The sequence below is a fragment of the Epinephelus lanceolatus genome, chromosome 17 (genome assembly GCF_041903045.1).
Source record: "Epinephelus lanceolatus isolate andai-2023 chromosome 17, ASM4190304v1, whole genome shotgun sequence".
Taxonomy (NCBI): Eukaryota; Metazoa; Chordata; class Actinopteri; order Perciformes; family Serranidae; genus Epinephelus; species Epinephelus lanceolatus.
Window position 1 is genome coordinate 27,271,749 of NC_135750.1, and position 21,591 is coordinate 27,293,339.

Sequence of the window (21,591 nt, forward strand, 5' to 3'; positions counted from 1 at the left end):
GGGGATACTAGGAAATGTTCAGTCATACACACTGAGCTGCCCTAAGGTAAAGGAAATGCATTTTTAGCACTGAATTTCTGTGGTATTCCCAGTAAACTCCCTGTCTTGACATGCTACAGTCACAAAAGGAGCTTGATGAGATGGCTGTGGTAGCTGAACTGTTTCATAGCCTAAAGGGTGGCTTTGAGCTCTAAAAAACAGGGATTAACTACCAAGCTCTGCTTCTTTTTAATCTTTTATGCTCAAGTTTATTTTGCGTTAGGCTTTGTTTTGACTCCTATTCCTTTGTAATACCCTGGAATCCCCATTAGGGAGCCAGCCGTCTAGGATTCCCAAATGTAGACCCCCCCCTTCTCTTTTGCCCTCTTTGTAGACCCACTTGGCAGGGTGCCAGTCTTCGGTGGGATCTCTTGTTTCTCTCACACAGCAAAACTCATAGTGAGACCCTTTCAGATGAATCAAAATGAGCTTAGTGCTGATCAGCTAACCAAAAACTTGGACTCATTGTGCTCTGCACCAAGAGACCGCAAGACTCTCTGTTAAGAAAGAATTAGGACTAGAGAACCCTTAGAGCCTCTATTCAAGCAAGTCTTGCATATCAAGGCAGGCTTGAGTAAGACTAAATCAAGGCCACATCCTTGCTTGAAGAAACAGCTATTTCCCTTTCGCTTTTGGTAAAAAGGCTTTCTGTTGTCCTTACTGCAAGGAGAGACGAAATGGACTGTGGCTAACATAATGTAAGGACTAGGGCTCATCCTACAAGGCCAGTCAATCACAGAACACCACTGTTTTCACTGAAGGCCTGCTCAACACAGAGCAGCTGTATAAATACATTAGACAGGATCCAGGCAGCTCCCAGTAAAAACAGAAACTCTGTTTCTTATAAATATATGGATTATTGGATAAATAAATCAAGAGATAGGCCTAAACTAAATAAATCTTTGGAATGTGCCAGAAACAAAGTAAGGATTGGATCATTTGTGGATGAAAGCAGACAAGCTAGTGGTGTGTTCCTGCAATGAAGCTTGAGGGGCCCAGAGCTGCAGAGTTAGGCCTTGCCTCTGCCCATGAAGCCCAGAGCCCATCAGAGCAAACTATTCTGTTGTTTAAATGATGTTCTCATGTAATGTCATGCTTGTGGCACATCAGATATGTGTGGATGCAACTATTCAGCAGGCATGCTGCTGATTTTGATAAAACTTCACAAACACTTAACACAACAACTTCAGTCATTTGGCTTCACAATCCATTTAATTGCTACCTAGAGGTGTCTGTCGCAGTCATAATAAGTCATCAACAGAGCAGGAATTTGTCACAATCAACTTTAATGAAACTGGCACTCAGCTATGCCTCCTCTCTCTGTTGGTGAGTACTTGCATTGATTGGCCTGTGATGAGGCTGCAGGGCAGTAGGCTGGTGCAGAAAATGTGATTTGTGGCTATTTGGTGTGATACTGATTTGTTTACCCTCTGTGGGCAGGGCAAATCCATATATCAAGTGGACCAGACTGAAACATACGGTCCAGAACAGACTAGAAGCTGGGATGGTGTGTGAATGATCAGCCGCTGCCAGCTGTGGATTGTGTGGGCATTGTCTCCTCTAAAGCCCTTATGATTCAGCCACGTTCACTAAACCTTTTGCTTTTCTGGTGTTTAAAGAAGAAAATTCCTCTTGCACCGGTGGTACAGTCATACACAAGAATGAAAGCATCTGAAATGACTCTTTGGTGCGACACATTTAATTTTTGGAAATTAAAAAATAATAAATGAAAAATCTGAATCAAGACCTTCATAAAATTCGATAAAGGTCACAGCTTGTTTGTTTTTTTATCCTAAAAGTGGCATTTGAACCAATGCTAAAGGCAAAATTGTGTTGTTATAAGCAGCGGCAATATAGAGTGGTGGATACAAAGGCCTGCCTTTCATTTAATCACAAGCCAAAGTAGTGTACATGAAAAGCCTTCATTTGACAAACTTGAAACATTACCATTTTGTTGTGTTCTCTGTTGTTTTTGTTTAAATAAAGAAGATTAAGGCTTTTCAGAACTGTATCTGAAATGAAAGATGCTAAATCCTTTTGTTCTTGTACCTTTTCCAAATTTCCTAAAAAATTTCAAACACAGCTTTTCTCACTGAAGGCTTACTCACTGTCAAACAAAAACACAGAGGCACATAATTTATGTCTTTCAAGCTGTACAGAACAGAGACCATTTTCTCCTCAGATGAGCACAAGCTTAGTAGCGTATTGTACTCACCACAGTGCTCAAGTCGTGCTCCTTCATCAGCCTGAGGGAGTTCTGGTAGCAGGAGGTGAGGTCATTGGTCTCGGTAGGGCCCACATGACCTCTGGCCACCGGGCCCACGGTGTGGATCACATCTGTCAGGGAGGGGACAACACACAAAGCTCATTTCAGCACAGTCTACTTCTAGCAAGGTGACATGCTTGCCGCCGTTTCTAGTAGTGGAGACATAAGTACAATGCTGCCATGCAGCTGAGCAGTCGAGCCAAAGTTATTAGAATCTGCAAAATCATCATCAAATACAAAATACGATGAAGTTTGTCTTCACAATGAGACAATGGGGAAGGCATGAACAACCCACTGCCTGAAATGAATGCATTTATTCAGTAAATGAAACGGCAGCTTAGATAGAAAATCAATTACAAGATTCTTTTATGCCATCTACTCAAATATTCATATCTCTCCCTGTACTCTCTTTCCCTTCGCATAGTAATGTCTTTACCTGTCAATCACCGGTCTCCTTGTCTGGCCTGGCCAGACTGAGGAATGCAGCTCCTTAATTGAATCATAGGAGTGATGACAGAAAAATAAGAGAGTCTAAGCAGTGACTTGACAGAAACATGATCTTCTGCATTCTGCCTGACTAAACTTGGCCCTCTCAGTGTTGGACAGATCAACATCAACAAACTAGAAGTAACTGCATCGCCCACAGAGCATTCCAGAGAGGTACAGCACAGGTACAGTACAAACAGCAAGGACTTCAATGACACAGTAGAACTAAATTTTACTAAATACAACTGTAAAAAAAAATGTGATAAACTTGGAATTTTCTTAAAAAAACAACAACCCATCTTTGCCCTTGTGAACTATAATTCACGAAGCCATTAGTGTTTTTCTGTTTATTCAAAAGCAGACTGTTTCACTTTTACTTCATTTGGCAGTACTGGCTGTTGAATCACAATTCATGGTCCATTAAATATAGATCAACTATGACTCATATATTTGCAATTTAACGCATCAAGTCCCCATTTCTGTGCACTAAAATATTAAATCCCTGTTGAAGTATGAATACTGAGAAATCAGACTTGGTTCAGGTGAGGGCATGTGAGGAAAACACAGCAGCCTCATGTGTTTTCTTACACCTAACCTCACCGTTTACTTATAATAAGAAACACTTAGCCTCACTTTCCCACTGAATTAATGTAAGCTATAATACTACTCTTCTTGACCATAAATCATTTATAGATTAAATTTAGTTCTCAGTTGTATGTCTGGTTGCTTAATAGGTCAGGATGATAAAAATGCACGGGGAACCACTATAATCAAGTGGCTTTCACTGGTGTTGCTTAAGGGGTGAGATTTTGTGTTTGGGAGAGGTAAGAAACAAGGTGATCCCCCAGCTAAGCCGAGGCTGGGCTGTAATGAGAATGGAGCTGTCTGAAGTATTGTCTTTTTCCAGAATAGCAGGCCGAAAATTGCACAGCACAATGTGGTTATAATGGGACATGTGGTAAGTTGTTTTTCGTGCATAATTCATGAAGTTCCTCACTACAAGAACGGCAACATGCCAATTAGAGTGTGGGCAAGCGCCAAAAACCAGACTACTGGTGAATTCATGAAAGTTTAAACAGTTCTTATCTCACCAGTACCGATGTCTCCGCTCGTATCCTCAACACTTCCACATCAAATAAATATTTATACAGCTGTGTTTCTGTAAGGTGAAAGGCATACTGTATTTCACTTTGTAAGTAAGGAGGGATATTACAGGAAGGGCGGTTAGTTGCTGTAGAGCTCCAAAACACTCTGGCAGCTGCTTCAGTATCTCTGCAAACTTGAACACAAATGACCTCTCTACCCTTGGTCTTGGAGGAAGTGAGGTTTTTTGTTTGTTTTTTTTGTAAAAGGAAAAGGCACAGTCATTCTCTAAATGCAACAAAACATTACAATGAAGAGTTCATGCCGCTGAAAAGCAATAAACTGTAGGAACTTTATTGAATCCTAATTTTCTAAAGACTTGAGTTTGTACTGAAAAAAGTCTTCTGCATAGACACTGAAATACGAATAACTCTAATTAGCTAAGTAATAAAGAGGCATGTCAGTGAAGTGCATTAGTTTAGGGCAATTTAACCTCGAAGATACTAAAGATTAGGACTTCCTCTATGCATATAAAAATTTTATATTTTTCCAATGTGTTTGAAGACTCAGGAAATGGTTATTTATGACCACAATGTTTTTCAATACATAAATTACACAGAGATGTTCTTTGCAATAAAGGTTTGAGAAGCTCGGGCAGTTGATCCATTCAGCATGAGGCTTTATCATCATTGTTCCTTCTCTTCTGGTGGAACCCTCAGCTTTTATCATTATTCACATCCATTAGCTGACAGACACATTTCAGTGTATCAGTGTTTCTATGTTGTTCAGAAGCACATACGGACACATGTATATCATTATCTCTGCGCAACCTTCGTACAAGAGGCACATAAATCTATCTTAGCCGGGGTGAAAAGATTACTAGCTGCCCTCTTGCACTTCATGGGGGCTGGCCTTGATTGCAGGGATGATAAAAGATGCAGAAAAACATCAAGAGACATGTCCTGGTGACACACACTGAAGGCAAATCAGTCACTATCAGAAAATTCTAAAAGCTTCACATCAAAAGTCATATTCCTGTTAAAAAAGAGGAATTCACTTGTAAAAAAAATAAAAGAAATATACCAATGACAGGAAAATAAAAAAGCCAATCATTTCAAAATGAACCTGTAGAGAAACATACCAGTGCTACAGACAGAACACTTCTTTATCACACGGACCACAAAATCCCTGCCGCGCACACCTCCTTCAAGACCCTCGCCTTGCCATTTCCACCAGTAGTTAATGAGCTTCCATTCCCACCAATGTTTCTGAGCAGTTTTTTTCCCTCCCAATATCTCCACTGGATTTGTTCATTGTGGTCTCTTGCCTGGGGCCACAAGGTCAGTAACACAATTGAACCAGCAAAGACTGATGATTGCCATTCACACTGTGCTTTCTTTCCCCATGAGCCCATGGGCTCTGCAAAGAGAAACAAACAACAAGGACAACAAAACAAAATAAAAACAATCATGCTGATTTTTTTCATTGATAAGAAATAATTAAGCCTTAAACCCCACATTAATGGACCAAATTAAATACCATAATGCAACACAGATACCACTTCTGTACGGCTACACACTTTTTGTTTTATGCGTCCTACAACACAAACCACGAGTGAAACATGAACAATTTATTTTCCTCAGCATATTTTTGAACATGTGTCCTTTCTGTTATTAGGACCACTCAGGATGGGCAGGTTTGCTGCTGACTACAAACTACCCTAACAGGGATGCAGTGGGGTCTTTAAATTGTTGCTCAATCGTTTTCATTCTAAATGGGGAAAATGCGCCACAGCACATGCACTACGCTCGCTTTTTCTCGACTTCTAATGTGCCATGATTAGCACACACTTCTCCCATCAATTCTTGAAAGTTGATAAAAAAAAAGCACTGAAATGGGGAAAAGTGTAGCAAGTACTCAACAGACAATTGTTTTTATCTTTTTTGCTCAGTACTACTGCACCCATCAAGAAATCATAGCAACAATTTAGAATGCCTTTTCTGAATACAGTCAACACCTTCAGTGTGTGACTGATCCTTGTCCTTTGGTTTGTTTGGGAGAGTGTCATGTTTCTGTAACAGCAGGGACCCTGGAGATTAATGAGGCACGTATAAAGGGAAAAATTGCTCTTAAATGTTTACCCATCAGGTGCAGAGCGCAACGATAACAACAGGAGTGCAAGTGCTACACATAATTCTTGTGCACTTCTCACATAAGACTGAATATAAACTTGATTTAAAGTGGAAATAGACAACTTTTTAACTTTCGCCACCCCTTGTGTCACCAAGTGGTATTATGGTTGGCACCGCTGTTGCAAAGGCAACCGGATTGCGGCCCATTTTCTTCAGAGCCTAGCAACTGGGATTTTTTGCCTGGTAGTTTCCACAGTTACTTCAGTTGTTCCACAGTCTGCCATTTTCACTACTGGGGATAGTAACTGCAAAGACCTTACACTGATACTATAAATTACGCCTATACTTATAGAGGTAATAAAATAACAACATGGAGGCCCCACAGTCTGAATCAAGATCATAGACTGTATAAACACCAAGGTCCAAGATGGCAAAACTCTTCCCACGTTGTCAACGGCAGCACATGACAGCTTCACTCCCTCTGTTCTTGCCTTTCACAATAAAAGCCCTAGACATATTCACTGTATCACTGCTTACTAGAGGTGAATTCAATTTACTCAGAGCATTTTGCTTACAATACTCTTTGGAAATTGGGGATAGCTACTGACAGCTACCAGCGAAAACAAAAGTGTGATCCTCTGTTTTGGTTGCACATTGGTTGACGCACTTCCTTTATGTCATTAATTGAGACTTTATGGTGGCTGACGGGGGCGGCACCAGTGGTATGGTGGTTAGCACTGTCGCCTCACAGCAAGAGGGTTCCTGGATGGTGGCGGTGGACAGAGTTGCATCATGAAAGCAAGGCCTTTAGGGAACCAATTTAAATGGCAATGGTGTCATTATTCTGTAGCCACTACATTGTGCAATTTACTTCGTAATAATAAGTAAAAGCAAAAAAAAAGTGTCCATTTTCACAAACTCTAATACAGTAAACTAGTGTAGCATTGTTGTGTGGTAGAAACCAGCACTTACAAACATTAGTGACAGTATCACTGCACAATTTAAACACATTATTCATAACATCATCTGCATTAATTAACTGGATTGGGACTGATACGCATAAACAGTTTCATTGGTTCATATAAAGCCCGATTCTATCTGAATGATCAGTGACACTTTGCGAATGCACCACAACCCAAGGTGTCGCTGTTGGTTTACAACTGCACTTAAAGGTTATTATTTTGCTCATGCTAGAGATATAAGGAGGATGTCAAGTTCCTTTTCAAAGCAGATCCAGACTGACAAGAATATAGAAATTACTAAAGGACACTATAGGAAACCATTAAAAGAAAACTGTGATGCAGGATACATTTTCTTATTGCACATCTATTCAGATGACAAACATATGTTGACATATTCCTCTAAATTGCATGGGATTTACTGTGCAGCTGCATAATGTATTAATTTAAATCAGATGGGGACTCAATCGCGGCACATTCTTGATAGTAAAAGACTCTGATCGGGAGCAAAGAATAAAAAAATAAAATAAAAAAATAAACCCTGATGGAGACATCCCTCGTGGCAAGTGATTTTCGGTAAGCCTGGTCTGTTCAGGATGGACTGGACATGAAATGACCCTTTACCACACCCACTTTGAAGCAAGTGTGTGAACATCATAGACAAGCCTACTAAAATATTCCTCAGCTGAATAACTACCAAGGGGACATGCTCACTTCAAAGACGCCACTTTCTTCGCAACTAAAAAATCTTTTGAAATATCTAGACTTCATTTAGAAGAGAAGTGCTGTGCTATTTCAGAGAGGGACCAGCACTTCACAGCCTAATCAATCTTTCATTTCTACTTGCCTGTACTGACTTTGAGTCTGCTTTACCATTCCACATAATATAAATTCCAAAAAAGGCTTGAACACGTTTACTGTAGTGTGACTGCGCCTGAATGGTCCCATTCTTGCCAACAACTGTTAGTGCCAAAGAGATGCTGTATGTGGATAGGGAAGCCTCATTTATATCTATTATAATTCACAAGAGCCAGCAGACAATAATCAAACCACTTTTGTGCTGTCCAGGGCAATTATCCTCCACACTTAAGAATCAACAAAGCACATAATGACTTTGAATCTATTAAGAAATTCAGCCAAAATTTAATTTAACTGCAGTCACTACTTTTTATGGGATAAGCAAGATTTTGTGTGGAGAGTGGACTGTGGGCTGATTAGTTCGTGAAGGCCTTGCTAGTAGAATTAAGTGTCTAATAAAGTGCTATGACTGATGTTGAAAATCAGTCAGATCATCTAAAAGTCAAGGGGTAGAGTCACTCAGAGGCTGTCTAACTCTCGCTATTAAGGGTGGATCAGCAAAATAAAAGTAATCTAAATGTATAATTATATATAGTTTCTTAACTAAGAGGAAGTTCTTTGCATAAAAATATCAGTAAAAGCACCATCACAAAGAATAGTGGGTCCATTATAAAAATTATCCCTGAGGAAAGTGAACCACAGCTGGCTATGGCACTGTGTTCCTTAAATCTAGGAGAAGAGGCTCGGTGTTGTGCAACAACTGCCTGTCTTGTGTTGTAAGACTTGATTTACAAAGACTTTACAGTGTAATGCATCAGAGCAAATTGTCGAAAGAAGATCAATAGAGTTACACAGCGCACGCTGAAATCTCTCGTCTGTGTGCCATTAATATTGAATTTCTTTTGTTGTTTTTATCCCGCGAAAAACATAAACAAAACAAAAAGGAAGCCAAAACACAGGAGAGCAGAAGAGGGAGTATCATTTAAAGGGTAATTCAACGAAGAAGCACACAGGGAGAAAAAAAAATCTATATCTATACTGTTCTCTGCGGGCCGAAACTTTTCAGGAATGTTTCACTTGTGGCCACACCCTCATCTGTGATGTCGACGCAGGTTTTTTTTTTTTCCTTTCGTCTTTTGATGGACAACACAAGTTGTGGCAGAGTTTCATAAGACCATTGCAGCAGCAGTTTAAATAAAAAATACATACAGCTTTATTTTGCTGTTAACTCAGAGGGTCTTCCTGCCAAACATGGCTGCATAGGTCGTCTTTGCAAGCTGCTTATTATGACCCATATTTATGTTAACTGTTAGGTGGTGACTGCTGGAGGCTGTAGTAATTATGAGGAGCAAAGGAGGAAGTCAGGTGATGTAGTATAAAGAGCCACAAAGCCAGTGTAGGGAGAGGGGTCAGAGAGACAGCTGTTCATGTTCTGTGTTGGCTTTTTTAAAATGTACATTATGTAAATTATCGTACATAATGTACTTAACTTAGTGCACATGCAAAAAGTTATCATGTGTATGTAACATAAGTTACATAACAAACGTATGTATTTAAACCCTAAACCATGATCTTTTCCCAAACCTACCCAAGAAGTTTTGGTGCCTAGACCTAATCAAACTATTAGTTATTGTTCGTAACTCCAGTTCTATAATTATGTGCATCTGTTGCTGGTATGTTCCAACTGTCATTTATGTTGTTTTGGGAGTCACTGGCAAATCATCTATTAATTTTGTCCTTTAGCTATGAGAATGGTTGATTAACTACACGAAGCACAATGACAGTTAAAGACATATATACTATTATCATAAGCATCATTATTGTGATAATCTCATGTACTAGACAAAACCCAGTGCTCTATAATTTTACCCCCTTGTAAACATTGTTTAGCATATACCCAAGCAGTCAAAATAAAGCATCAATCCATTTCCATACATGCCGGTTTTAATTAACGACTGCTTCCACACATCTGAACATGACAGCAAATAAGTGCCAGTCATTGTGAGCTGAGAGGACACATCTATCTTTTGTCAATCATGAAGCTGCCTCTTCAAAGTGTCCAACGGCCCATGAAGTAGAAAAAAAAAGAGAGATGGCATCTCGCTTAAAAGGGCTCTCCGGTGTTTCCCATTCCTTCATCTGTACATGTAACTCACTGTCAGTGTGTCAGAGCGGTACACGGCATGTTAGAGTTTTGGCAGTTAAGGATCCACCTGCATAAACACAGTGGTGTAGATTTACAGAACAATTCTGCACCCAGTTTAGGTTTCTCTTCACCTACTGTGCACCTTAACAAATACAAGGCAGTATGAATAGTCAGAGAGAGAAAAGGGCTAGACAGGGTTAATGAGCGGTATTATTTTCTTCAACTTAAATGATGTAACTTAGGTTTTAACCACATTACAATTAAACCGCAAGAGATGTCCTTCACCTTAAAGAGCGTGTATGTGTACAGTGTGTAGGTGTGTGTTTTGTGGAGTTGTGTGGTGACAGAGTTGAAGTCTTGGTACTTAAGGCAAGTTAACGTGGCTCCCCGATGGTTCTTTGATGGCTCAGAGGTAATAGATTTCAACATTAATCAGGTGAGTGTATTTGTATTCCTTGTCTCCGACATACCTCAGTGAACACCGTGCTGCTTGTGCTGTAAAAGGCAAACAACAACCAGTACAAGTGTGCCAGTTCAGGTAAAGGCCAAATGACTTCCCGATAAAAATGTAAGTACTGTATACAGTAGATGCCAGCCACTGCCACTCGAATTCTAATTCCATAATACCCACAAGAGTGACCACATTTTGCGTAATTAAGTGTATTTTGGCGTGATTGCTAGCCTGGACCCTCTCAGCATGCACACAGCTGTTCCCATGTTGGTCACTGAGGATTACTAAATGAAGTGTGTACACCCACTCGGACATGGAACTGGCGTTGTCATGGTGACAGAGAGTGCAGAGTGATCCCCCAACGCTCGCTGAAGCTCCAGTCTGAAAAGGAGGGGGGGCTTTTTTTGCAGACCTGGAATCGTCTGCCTGGCAGATGCAGTTGTTAGTGCATTAATATTCCCTTCTTTAAAAATGGATTAGGGGTGTCTTAGTGATTATTCATACACTTGGCTTTCAAAGAGCTTTTCCATTGTGAGTGTCACTGAGATTCTGTCACACTTAAACAGACGAAGGGGTAACAAGCACGAGAGGAGCAGTCAGTAAAGACGATAACAGAGCATCATGCACTGTCACAGGAATGTTTTCCCTGATTGAGAACAATAATTATTTCACAAGTGTTCATACAAAACAGGAATAGCTAGGGTTTTACTGACATGCTTTATGCATACAGCTCTCACTGTATGTTATATAAATTAATAACCTTCAATGCACAGGCCCCTGCGGTGCTATTTCCCCCACTGTAATAGCAGGTGACCCTTTGCGTGACTCATGAAGCATGACATTTTCATGAAGCACTGATCAGCGCTTCCCCACACTATCATTACATGTGAAATTTTTCAATCTTCCAGAGTCACACTACAGACATGCACATACAACACACGCACACACACAAGTGTAAAGTACAGTACAGTACAATCCAGGCTGCCTTCAAATGTCAAGAAGCTCTTTGAGTGAAAGAAAAGACCACTTAATTGGAAAGCCATCTCCACCAGCCTGCTGGCACACTTTTGTTTTTTTTTTTTTAAAAACCGCTTTACTGTACTGAACAGAAGGTGAGGTAGGTGTGTGTGTGAGTGAGTATGCATTGGCCTCATACTGAAGGACAAGAACACTGGGGGTGTGATGATTGTTTTGCTGTACACATGCTGTAAGAGTGGCCCTGGTAGTGTCTACAGGGACGACAGGCCCAGAGTAAAGACAAAGGGAGAAAGTCACTGAGCAGCACCGCCAGCTGTTTCCACTGCTCTGGGCTTTCTATAACATTCCTCCAAGCTTGAATGAGCTGCCAGGTGACACTGCTCTCAACAGCGCTTGCTAGTTCTGCTGCTTGCTCTTTTTTTTCCTCACTTTTCAAAGCATTTGCTGGATGTTTTGAATAAAATGTGAATATAAGAGTAGTTTTGCCGTGCATGAGGCAAGACTGGGGATGTACAAAACAAGTCATGCACACACACTTTGTAGACTTAAAGACTACACCAAGACAGTACCATTTGAAATGCAGCAATGTGCGCAGCTGTGGATATATGTATGTTGTATGATGCACTGTGTGATATGGTCAAAAATATGAATGTGAAAGACAGAGATGCAAACATTCAAACAAAATCTACACAACATGCAGGGCACATGATTTACATATGTGACATCCTGACATATAATCATACCATTGTAGAGTAAATTCTGTAGTTTATTTTAGACATACAGTCAATGATGGGGTTTCACTTACCCTTCAGCCACAGGTATCAATTTGCTAGTAATGACTCAGCAGGCATGACATGGCTATGTGGTGATGTAGCTCAGAACCAGCATGCAGTGACACTGTGTGTAAGAGGAAGCAGCCCCGCTGGGTAACATCAACCACATTCACATCGTGAGGAAAATACAATTTCTGATTTTCCTGTACAACACGGACCCCCTTTGAAACACCATTGAGAGATGCTGTTGATGAGTCGGATGGGGCTGGTGAACTGCAGGCAGGTCGGCTAAATCTGAATGCAACAGGAGGGCGCAATCTATACAATAACACACAGCAGGGATCTGCTATATCTGTTGTTCACTTGCTGGCTCCCCTGCAGCAAGGAGCTGTGTTGTGGTGGAGCCTTAAATGCAACCTGCTCTGTGTGCTTTGTATTTAATGTAAAAAACAAACCACACACTGCGTCAGCTTAGCCTTTCATCTACCACTTGAACATGAGACTGCCATGTTGCTACCTGAACTCAACTGCATCTCATCATTTCTCTGATTAGGGCACCAAACAGCCGGGGCAGTACATCATAATTCTACGGGGGTCTGTGCAAGCAGGTCCTTGAGCTAGTGGGTTTGAGCTTCATGAATCTTTCAAATGTCAGTAAGGTTTACACACGCACACATACGCGCAGTTGCACACACACACATACACACAGTTGTGGAGGCACAGCTGCAGGGAGACTGAAAGTGATGTGGCCTTCACAGATGCTATTACCCGTCATTTCAATTAAGACATATGCGCCCAACGTGAATTTGATGGAGAAAGACACTGCGGGTGGAGAGATTAAGCACACTCTCATTCCAGCAACATGTGCCACACGCTCTCCAAATTATCCTAATGACATTAATTACAAAGGCGCATTCAAGGCTGTGTTTGGGTAAGTAAGGGTTAGGAAATGGGAATAAATAGTATTGTGTGGCACCGTTGTATTTCACCCTCACCAGCAGACATGGAATCACTAAAAATAATTTTACTCTACCCATTAAGTCACATTTACTGTTCCTGTGAACCATTACACAGTACAGGACGTATAATTTAAAAACTATCATATTTTGATATTGTGCTAATTACTACACTCAGCATGTTCACCGTATTTGCTTTTCAAGTGTTAATGAAACACTTGAAAGTAATGCACAAAAACAGAGGAAATAAAAGAAGCAAAAATATCTAGGCTACAGTGTGTATCTGGTCAGTTTGGTAACAATTGACAATTGCACTGTATTTTTTGAACGACAAGTTTGTTTATTCCCAAATAGAGCCGAAAATGACCAAAACGAGCATTTGTTGTCTTTGTGCTATCAACTCTGTTGGCTTCTATGCTCCCATTTGCTGCTAAAAGACTTGAAAAAGTGGGTCGCTTTATATTATAGCCTGGAGCAAATAAATATTTTTGTTAATCAGATAATAACTTTTGACCTTCTGCTCTTTCAAATGGATGATGAACTCTCCAATCTTGGCAAGTGTAGACCTAAGTGTGGCCCTGGAGCACCAAGAAGGAGGACGTTTCCTTTTTCTTTTCTTTTTTTTGCTCTCTTATTTTGAGAGTTCAAAGTAATATGATAATGCCACAAGGCCTTTGAAAATCTTGTGACTACAAATCAAAAAAATGTCAGACAGTTGCTAACATGCTGACATTCATAAGGCTGCAATAACAAAAAAACTGCAGGGGGGCTGCATCATCTCATGCTGAAAGAGCTGCTATCTCCCTGGGGCTGGACTGAGGCCTGTCTTCATGTGAATGTGAAATGGTTATTTAATCTGGCCATGTTCTGGAAAGTACTTGTACATTTTCTCTGTATAAATAACAATGCTTTTTATACTTATTACTTTTGTGTGAATCAGCAGGGGACAGCAGAGGGGCACGTTACAAATATGTTTGCTCTCTTTTAGAAGATGCGTTATTCATGTATCGGCTGATACTTTTATACATAGATTTTGGAGCCATAAAAAGTCTATGAGTTAGTGCTGTTAATATATCTGTCACTAACACACACAGCTCCCTGGATTTTGTAAAACATGACCTTTCTGCAGGTAAGTGTGGATAAAATGGAAGAAGTGGGCTGTGACCTTCGGGAGCAATTTTTGAGTCTCAACGAGATGGGTCAGCCCTTTTCCTATTTCCTGCACCTTGCCTGGGTGAAACTTAGGTTCCTCTCAGCCCAAGCTCCATCAAATAGACAGCCCACTTATCAACTCCTTTCACATCCAGGGTGCCACTCATCACTCATGTATTCATAGCCTGAGCAGTTTAATTACAAGACTAATCACAACAAACTATCTCCTTCACTACTATACCAGCTGCCTGGGTAATGTGGGCCTGAGGGATTCAATGCAGCTAATCTGTTCAATGTTTGCTGTATTCTTCAAGATTACCACTGCAGCTACATAGTACTTTGTATGTATTATCTCATATCAACCAACAATTCCATGAGAGAGAGGAGGAACGCACACTTATGCCGGAAAGGTGAAAGTACAGGTGTAAATGGCGATAGTCGCATACTCCATGATGCAAAAATATTTTAACATTTTAACATGACACCCTAGAAGATATTGTCATGTCAAAACACTGGTAAAGTATTAAAATATTTTCTGTAGTGTGGCTACAAACTTGCAATGACGAACAGTTTAATAACACCTTAAGAGATGCAACCTTTTACACATTTTCAGAAATCCCTCACTGGTTTAATAAAGAAGTATTTCACTGCTGGAAAGACGGTCTTTTAATAAAACTAGTCTGTCTATGCAGTACAAAAGCACTTTTGAAATGACAAAAGAAACCAGACAAAAAGGGCTGTGGCATTCACCCTTGCCCAAGGTAGAAAACCTAGCATTGTACTGCCCCAGACCAATAAATGCTAACGCTGGTGGGTGACGTAATGTGAGCTTGGCCATTTTTCCACAGTAAAACAATTCGGCGGCCTGCTGGTTACAAACAATATTGAATTACCAGTAAATAGTGAGCTAAAATATGTTTCTGAAAACATTTAAGGTGAGAAACAGGTGACGCAGTAACAGAATCTTGGTTCATATTTGATCAGCACTGCTTAGTTTTTCCATTTGATCTGATTTTTTTTTTTTCAGCCTCACAAATTCTCGTATTACAGGCAAACAGTGCACTAAAATATGTCTCTGAAAACATCTTAAGCAAGAAATAGACAATACAGTATCAAAATCTGGGTTCATATTTGATCACCACTGCCTATATTTATTGTTTGATCTGAGCTTGAAAGACAAAGAGAGAGGGGGACGGGTCTCTGTCTCGATCTGCGTCTGTACTCTTTGGGTCCATGGTGGCGGGCATACAAATATGTGCAAGTACAATCAGTCTGTAATTTCAGCAACAGCCCTCACGCCAGCAACATCTGGTGCATGTGAGCTAGGAGATGAGAAAGGAGATTTGGGTGCTTGCAAGATGGAGGGGAAATTAGCCATAGTTCATTTACACGTACTACCCACATTGTTACAATACAAAGCTGGTGGAAAAGTATCCATTTAATAAAAACTTATTTTCACAGAGCTGGTACATTACCAGGGGAAAAACCAGTGCGAACACAGGTACGATAACATTGCAAAATACACACTAATAGGACTGGGATTCAAGCCTGGGCTCTTTTTGCAGAAGTGCAACGTTGTAAACCATAGAGCCACCATGCCAGCCCACCACAATAGCAGGAAAAAAAAAAAAATCTTATATCTTTTTCTGCATCACCTGTGGGCACTTTCCTAGTTCAGAGTATGACCTCCCTGAAATGACAGAAGAATGACTATACGGCGGTCCCATTTTTCCTGGAGACTTCAGCCAGTGGAACTGGGGTATGGCCCCATTACTGCTCCATCTGTGAGGGCCACCAGAGCAAGCTCTTATCTACGCCTGTTTCAGGTACCTCCACTGAAAAAGCTGTGACAAGGACCCATGCAGCCAGTGCAGTCTCACAGGACCTGGGTCCTAGAAGATACACTCCTCTTCGCACTCACACACACAAAGATGGGGTTATCTGTACAACAGCGTCAAAACTTGCCCATCAGTGTGAGCCAGCGCTGACAACTTTTGTAAGAGGGCCCCATCGAAATAAATAGAGGTCATTCTCACACTCCCCTCCTTTCTCAGCCCTCCCTCCAAACACCCACAGAGACAGTTTCAGGGCCCCATGTGGATGAAGAAGAACTGTGACCAAACTCCTCCAGGGAGGGAGACTTGACAAAAAAAAATGCACCTACCTAGCAGTGGTACACCTGCCACATGATACTTCAAAGGACGGAGAACACACATACACAGTGTGCTGAACGCTTGCTTGTGCAATGTGACGAAAAGCTATAAGAAACATACCCTTATGGGAATACATTACTCATAGTATAATACATAGCCATATGGCGCGGCACAGATCAAACATGTTGGAATACAGTTGAAGTTACCACACAGTGAGTACACGTGCACTGGGTGCTGATGCTTTGGATTGATGGTATAGTAAAATCTCATTAGGTGCTGTGTTGGAGCCTGGCCCAGTGCTGTCTTGTTTTCAATTCCTTTTTCTTTTTGTCTTTTTCCCTTCGCCTTCGTCAATCTCTCTCACTCCCTTTCCCTCCAAGTCTTCCTGTATCTCTCCGTCTATCTGTTTCTCAGCGGTGTAGCATCTGTTGAACTGCTGAATTTAGCAAAGGTTTATGTCTGGAAAACGCAAGGTCACGCGAAGCATCGGTCGGCTCCCCACCTGCTTTACTGCAATTCCTTCGTGCGTGTGCGTGTGTATTTTATCACAGATGCAGCCATTTCTGCGCTGAGGGGCTGTGCCATGCTGTGCATACGCTCACTTTGTTACCCCCGACAGAAATGCCTCACCAGGGAGAAGCCTTTAGTAGAGCACATATAAACTCTTGCCTTTTAGTGGCATGGGAAATGCTGGAATACATACATTTATGGGGTCTGTTTCTGAGCATGATACTAAACTCAGAGTTTGACCTTGCCACTGCTTTGCACAGTCGTTTGAAAAATGCTGAGGTGACTGTTTTAAACAATGGATAATTAATGTTCTTTTTCCCATTCCTAGGAGTGGTTTAGATATCTGCTCATGTCATCAGACAGGGTACATTAAGAAATATTATAAATGTACTTTTATACAATATAAAAAGGAAGTTAGGGTGGGAAGTTTGGATGACAAAAGGAAACATTTGCTGGAGTGGTTTCATCTTAGGCGAAGAGAAGTGGAGCTGCAACTTGTTGGCCTTCCAGCGGCACCGGTCAGAGCCATCAGATAATGAAAGAAAACAGGAGATAACAGGGTGAGGCAAGATCTCTCAGCAGGCCTGCGTTAATGCTACTAATGGCACAGTGCACTTTAGGGTGAGCTTTCGATGACACAGGCTGATGTTTTCATATGTTCAACAAACACAGGAGGCCCCATTTAGCTGGGTCAAACACAAATACTGTGAGCAGTGTCAGCCCCAAGTGCAGCAGCATGATGGACGGGAGGCTATCCTCCCCCAACCCCCCATAATTCATAGCAGTCCAGCCTCTTTGCACAACAGTCTCTTGTTCTTCAGAGTATTTTGGCAATCAGAGCCACATGCTGCACGAGCATTTATCTTACTTTCACAAAAATGTGGGCTTAATGAGATAATTTGGGGTACTATGCTAGATTGACGTGGCAGAAGAGCTTCAATGTGTGGTCTCCACACAGGCAGAGAGCAGGTCAGGGGTATGAGAACTTGTTAGTTGTGCACAATAAATAGCACAGGCTGGCTCTTTTAGCTGACGCAGACACTGGAGAGCAAGAGAAACCACTGCGGGGCCTTTGTGCTGGATGGAAGACACAGTAGGACTGAGAGGAAATGTTTTTACCTCCAAGTTGCACAAGGTGAGCTGAGCAATCAGCCATCAGCTTCACCCCAGTTAAGAGAAATCATTTAGCCCGGAGCCTTGAAGCACACAAGCAGGTCTCCCTTACTGCCAGATCCAGCAGATGCCTACTGCAACCATAGTGGCTTTTAAAATATGCCTCACCATCTGATTTCAGTTTTAAGCCCAATGTAAGGAGCCAACAATAGAGAAGTACAGAAAAAGCAAAAGAGAGAGAAAATAACCCAGGTTATTCAGTTATACATAGCAGTCACTGCTTTTCTTATCCAGGGAAAATCAATTGAGATTCGTGTTATCAGAAACTTCTGCTTCCAAACAGGACCATAGAAGTTTATAAAAACCTTTATTTTTCAGGTATCAGAGAACAGTCGAACAAACACTGTTTTCCATTCGGGTACGTCTGGGCAGTCAGACTGCACGGAACAGAAGGCTTGTAAAAGCCGAGAGGATTCTCTTTTAGCACAGAGGCAAAAAAAAAAAAAAAACAACCTCTTAAATCCACCCCAAAGCAGCCAAAAACACACAGACACATCAGCCAGATAGCACTTCTTCAAAGTAAACCCGCTCAGGATATGAAATGAAATGATGAAGAGCAGGTGAAAAACATTGCACACATCAGTGCTGCCGCTCAGACAGAGCTGAAAATAGTTCTCCACACCTGACTGGAGAGACAGAGGGAATCTAAAGGATGGACAGCAATTCAAGGCTGCTGTCGGTCTGCCTGTACACTTCAGGATAAATGATAGAAGCAGATGAGTTTTACACTCCAAAGCCCCACAGCAGACAATTATATAACTCAGTAAAGTGAGGTAAAGATGATGCAAGTAAGATATGGATACATTTATAACTTCATTAAACTCTAAGAGTTACTGGCAGTGTAAATTGTCTGTGGGATATCTGAAGCATATCCCAAAGCTCAGGCTGTCGAAGCATCTGTCTGCCTACAGTACCTTCAATAGTCTTTCACTTGATTTACTCACCATCTTTGTTTCATCAGGTTTTATTGCAATGTGTATAGCACAGCACAAATTCCTGCTGTATATGTCATATACCAAATAACAATAATAATATTACCTTTATTTATATATCAATTTTCAACTGTGCTTTACAGCAAAAACAAAGGCTAAAAGTAAATAAAAATAATTGAAACAAATACAACAAATCCCATCAGTTAAGAAAAAGGCACAAGATAAAAGTGAGTTTTAAGAGGACATTTAAAAGAGGACACTGGGTTTGCCTGCATTAAGATACTGGGGCAGGGAGATACACAGCAGAGGGGCCCATTCACCCTTAGCAACAAGTCACGGTTGTGTAACCATTCATAGGGCCCTGCAAGCAGCCCAGTCGCCAGAAGAAAATGTTGGCATTGTGCATTTCTGCAAACCACAAATACATTACATTTGCACACTTCATACATCTCATATTGACGTTTCTAAAGTGACGTATATGAACTGAATTATTGGGAGGTGAATGGCAAGATGCCTGCCAAGCTGCAGACCACTGTCTGAGACCAACAAACGATAAACAAACAAACGTTTTAGTAAGTAATTTCTGTGTTTCCATGGGCTTTGTAGCCCTCAAACGTATAGGTGTTTTTTAAGCAAATCAGTGTTGTGTTTCCAGCGGATTTTCAGCCCCCAGATGTATTTTTTTCAGCAACCCTTGCTGTTTTTCCAGTCGGGATAGCTCCACTACGAGTGGTCGTTTTTTACCAAGACATTGCTGCTTTTCTACCAGTGACTGTATACCCAAACCATGTATTTTTAGCCAAAACATGACCTTTTCCAAACCACAACAAGATGATTGTTGTGCCTGAACCTAACCACACATTAACCATGGGATGGTTTGCAGAAACATACAATGCAAACTTTTTTTCTGGCGACTGGGTTGATCCCAGGCAGTGATCAGGCTCATCTGTAGTCAGCAGATCACGGATATAGGCAGCAGTTTGACCATGCAGGGCTTTAAAAACAAGCAGAAAAATCTTAAACTCTAAAAGTACCGGGTATCCAGTGAAGGGCAGCAAGGATTAGTGTGATGTGGTCACTTCTCTTAGAACATGTTGAAAGCCTGGCAGCAAAATTTTGTTTAAGTTGCACTCTTTGGGTGTTTTGCCTGCTTAGATCAGAATAAAGTGTGCTCCAGTTGTCAAGTCTGGAGGAGATAAAAGCACGAAGGACCTTTTTTTTGTAGATCTGAAAATATAGCAGACCTCCAAAGAGACATGGTTTTAAAAAAATCCTATACCATGCTTCATATGAATACTGTGAGCGGTTGGTCTAAGGCACTTGGATAATAATACAGAATATGTGTGACACTGTATTGCCTTTAAACGATGCAACATAAACAATGAGGAGAAATCCGCTATTGTAGAAGCAGCTGAAGAGACAGTAGCTCTTTCCTGGTTTTCTTTGCTATTATTACCATCTTCCCAATCACACATAATAATGTGGATATGTACATCAGCAGAAATAGTACATGTCAACGTATACCTGCTTAGCATGAAACTGCATGATCCACCTCACACTGATTACCATGTTGTCATAGAAACAGCAGCCACAGAAATCACAGTCAGCCAACACTGGGATTCATACCTCATGTGGGTTGCTGCACAATACAGCATGATCATTAATGCCGAATTGCATGTAGTTGCAAAGATGTTACTGTACACATGTAATCATGTATATTGCACATTAATATGAATTGTAGAGAATGCTCAGCACTCGCAGGCTGAGCAAGTATGAACATAATTTCTATCATTATGCAGTGCCTGATAAAGTATACAATAGCAAACGAGGAATTACGGCCCTATGAGGATCTAATCTTATTGGTTGTTTACAAAGCACTGTTCCTCTGAGACACTTGATCAAAGCCTACTTCTTCTGCTCTGGTAGTGACATCATGTGTAAACAGTGAGTGCTGCAGTGTGTGTGTGTGTATGTGTGTGTGTGTGGGTGTTTGTGTATATGCGTGTGTGAGTGTCTGTGAAAGTAAAGACTGGAGGCAGGGGCCTTCTCCCATGTTGAGACTTGGATGAAATTTTTGTGCGAATACAGCAAAAAGCCTGTGACAGCGTGCTTAATTATTTTTGGCTGTAGCAGGCCCTGCCACTGCCTGGTGGTGCCCAGCGGTGCCTGCCTCTCAGGGGGGCAGAGACATGCCGCCATCTGGGGGTGTGTCTACCCAGGCCTTGTTAGCATAAACCTAACTACAGATTCATGAAATTACCTCTGAGACGTCTTCAAAATACACACAGATCTGTGGCTATGGTAAATACATTGCCCTCACTGCAGTTCTCATAAATAAACAGATAACATACCATTTTCACCTTGCAGTATCTGCAGTGGAGAAGAAAATGGAAAGGTAACCTCAGTGGACGTGAAAATGAAATATGAGAGTGTGAAATGGGGGTAAATGCGCTTGCTGGTGTTTTCTTTAAGCATCTGCTAAGGTGGGGTGTGACATTGCTGAGGTAGGCTACTGGAAGGGCACAATGTCTCCCAGATGACTTAAGGAGGAAGTTTCTCTCACTTGCACATTGGTCTCCACACGGTCAGAGAGAGCAGTGGGAA

At 41.2% G+C, this 21,591-nt stretch overlaps 1 protein-coding gene across 3 annotated transcripts in view; it reads right to left on the reverse strand.

Moving 5' to 3' along the window:
• Positions 1-21,591, reverse strand: part of macrod2 (mono-ADP ribosylhydrolase 2) — a 473,134-nt gene that overhangs the window by 148,282 nt on the left and 303,261 nt on the right. For all 3 annotated transcript variants that reach the window (XM_033612905.2, XM_033612904.2, XM_033612903.2), the window contains exon 6: positions 2,255-2,376. In XM_033612905.2, the coding sequence (XP_033468796.1) occupies positions 2,255-2,376 (122 nt within the window). The remainder of the gene's footprint in view (positions 1-2,254; positions 2,377-21,591) is intronic.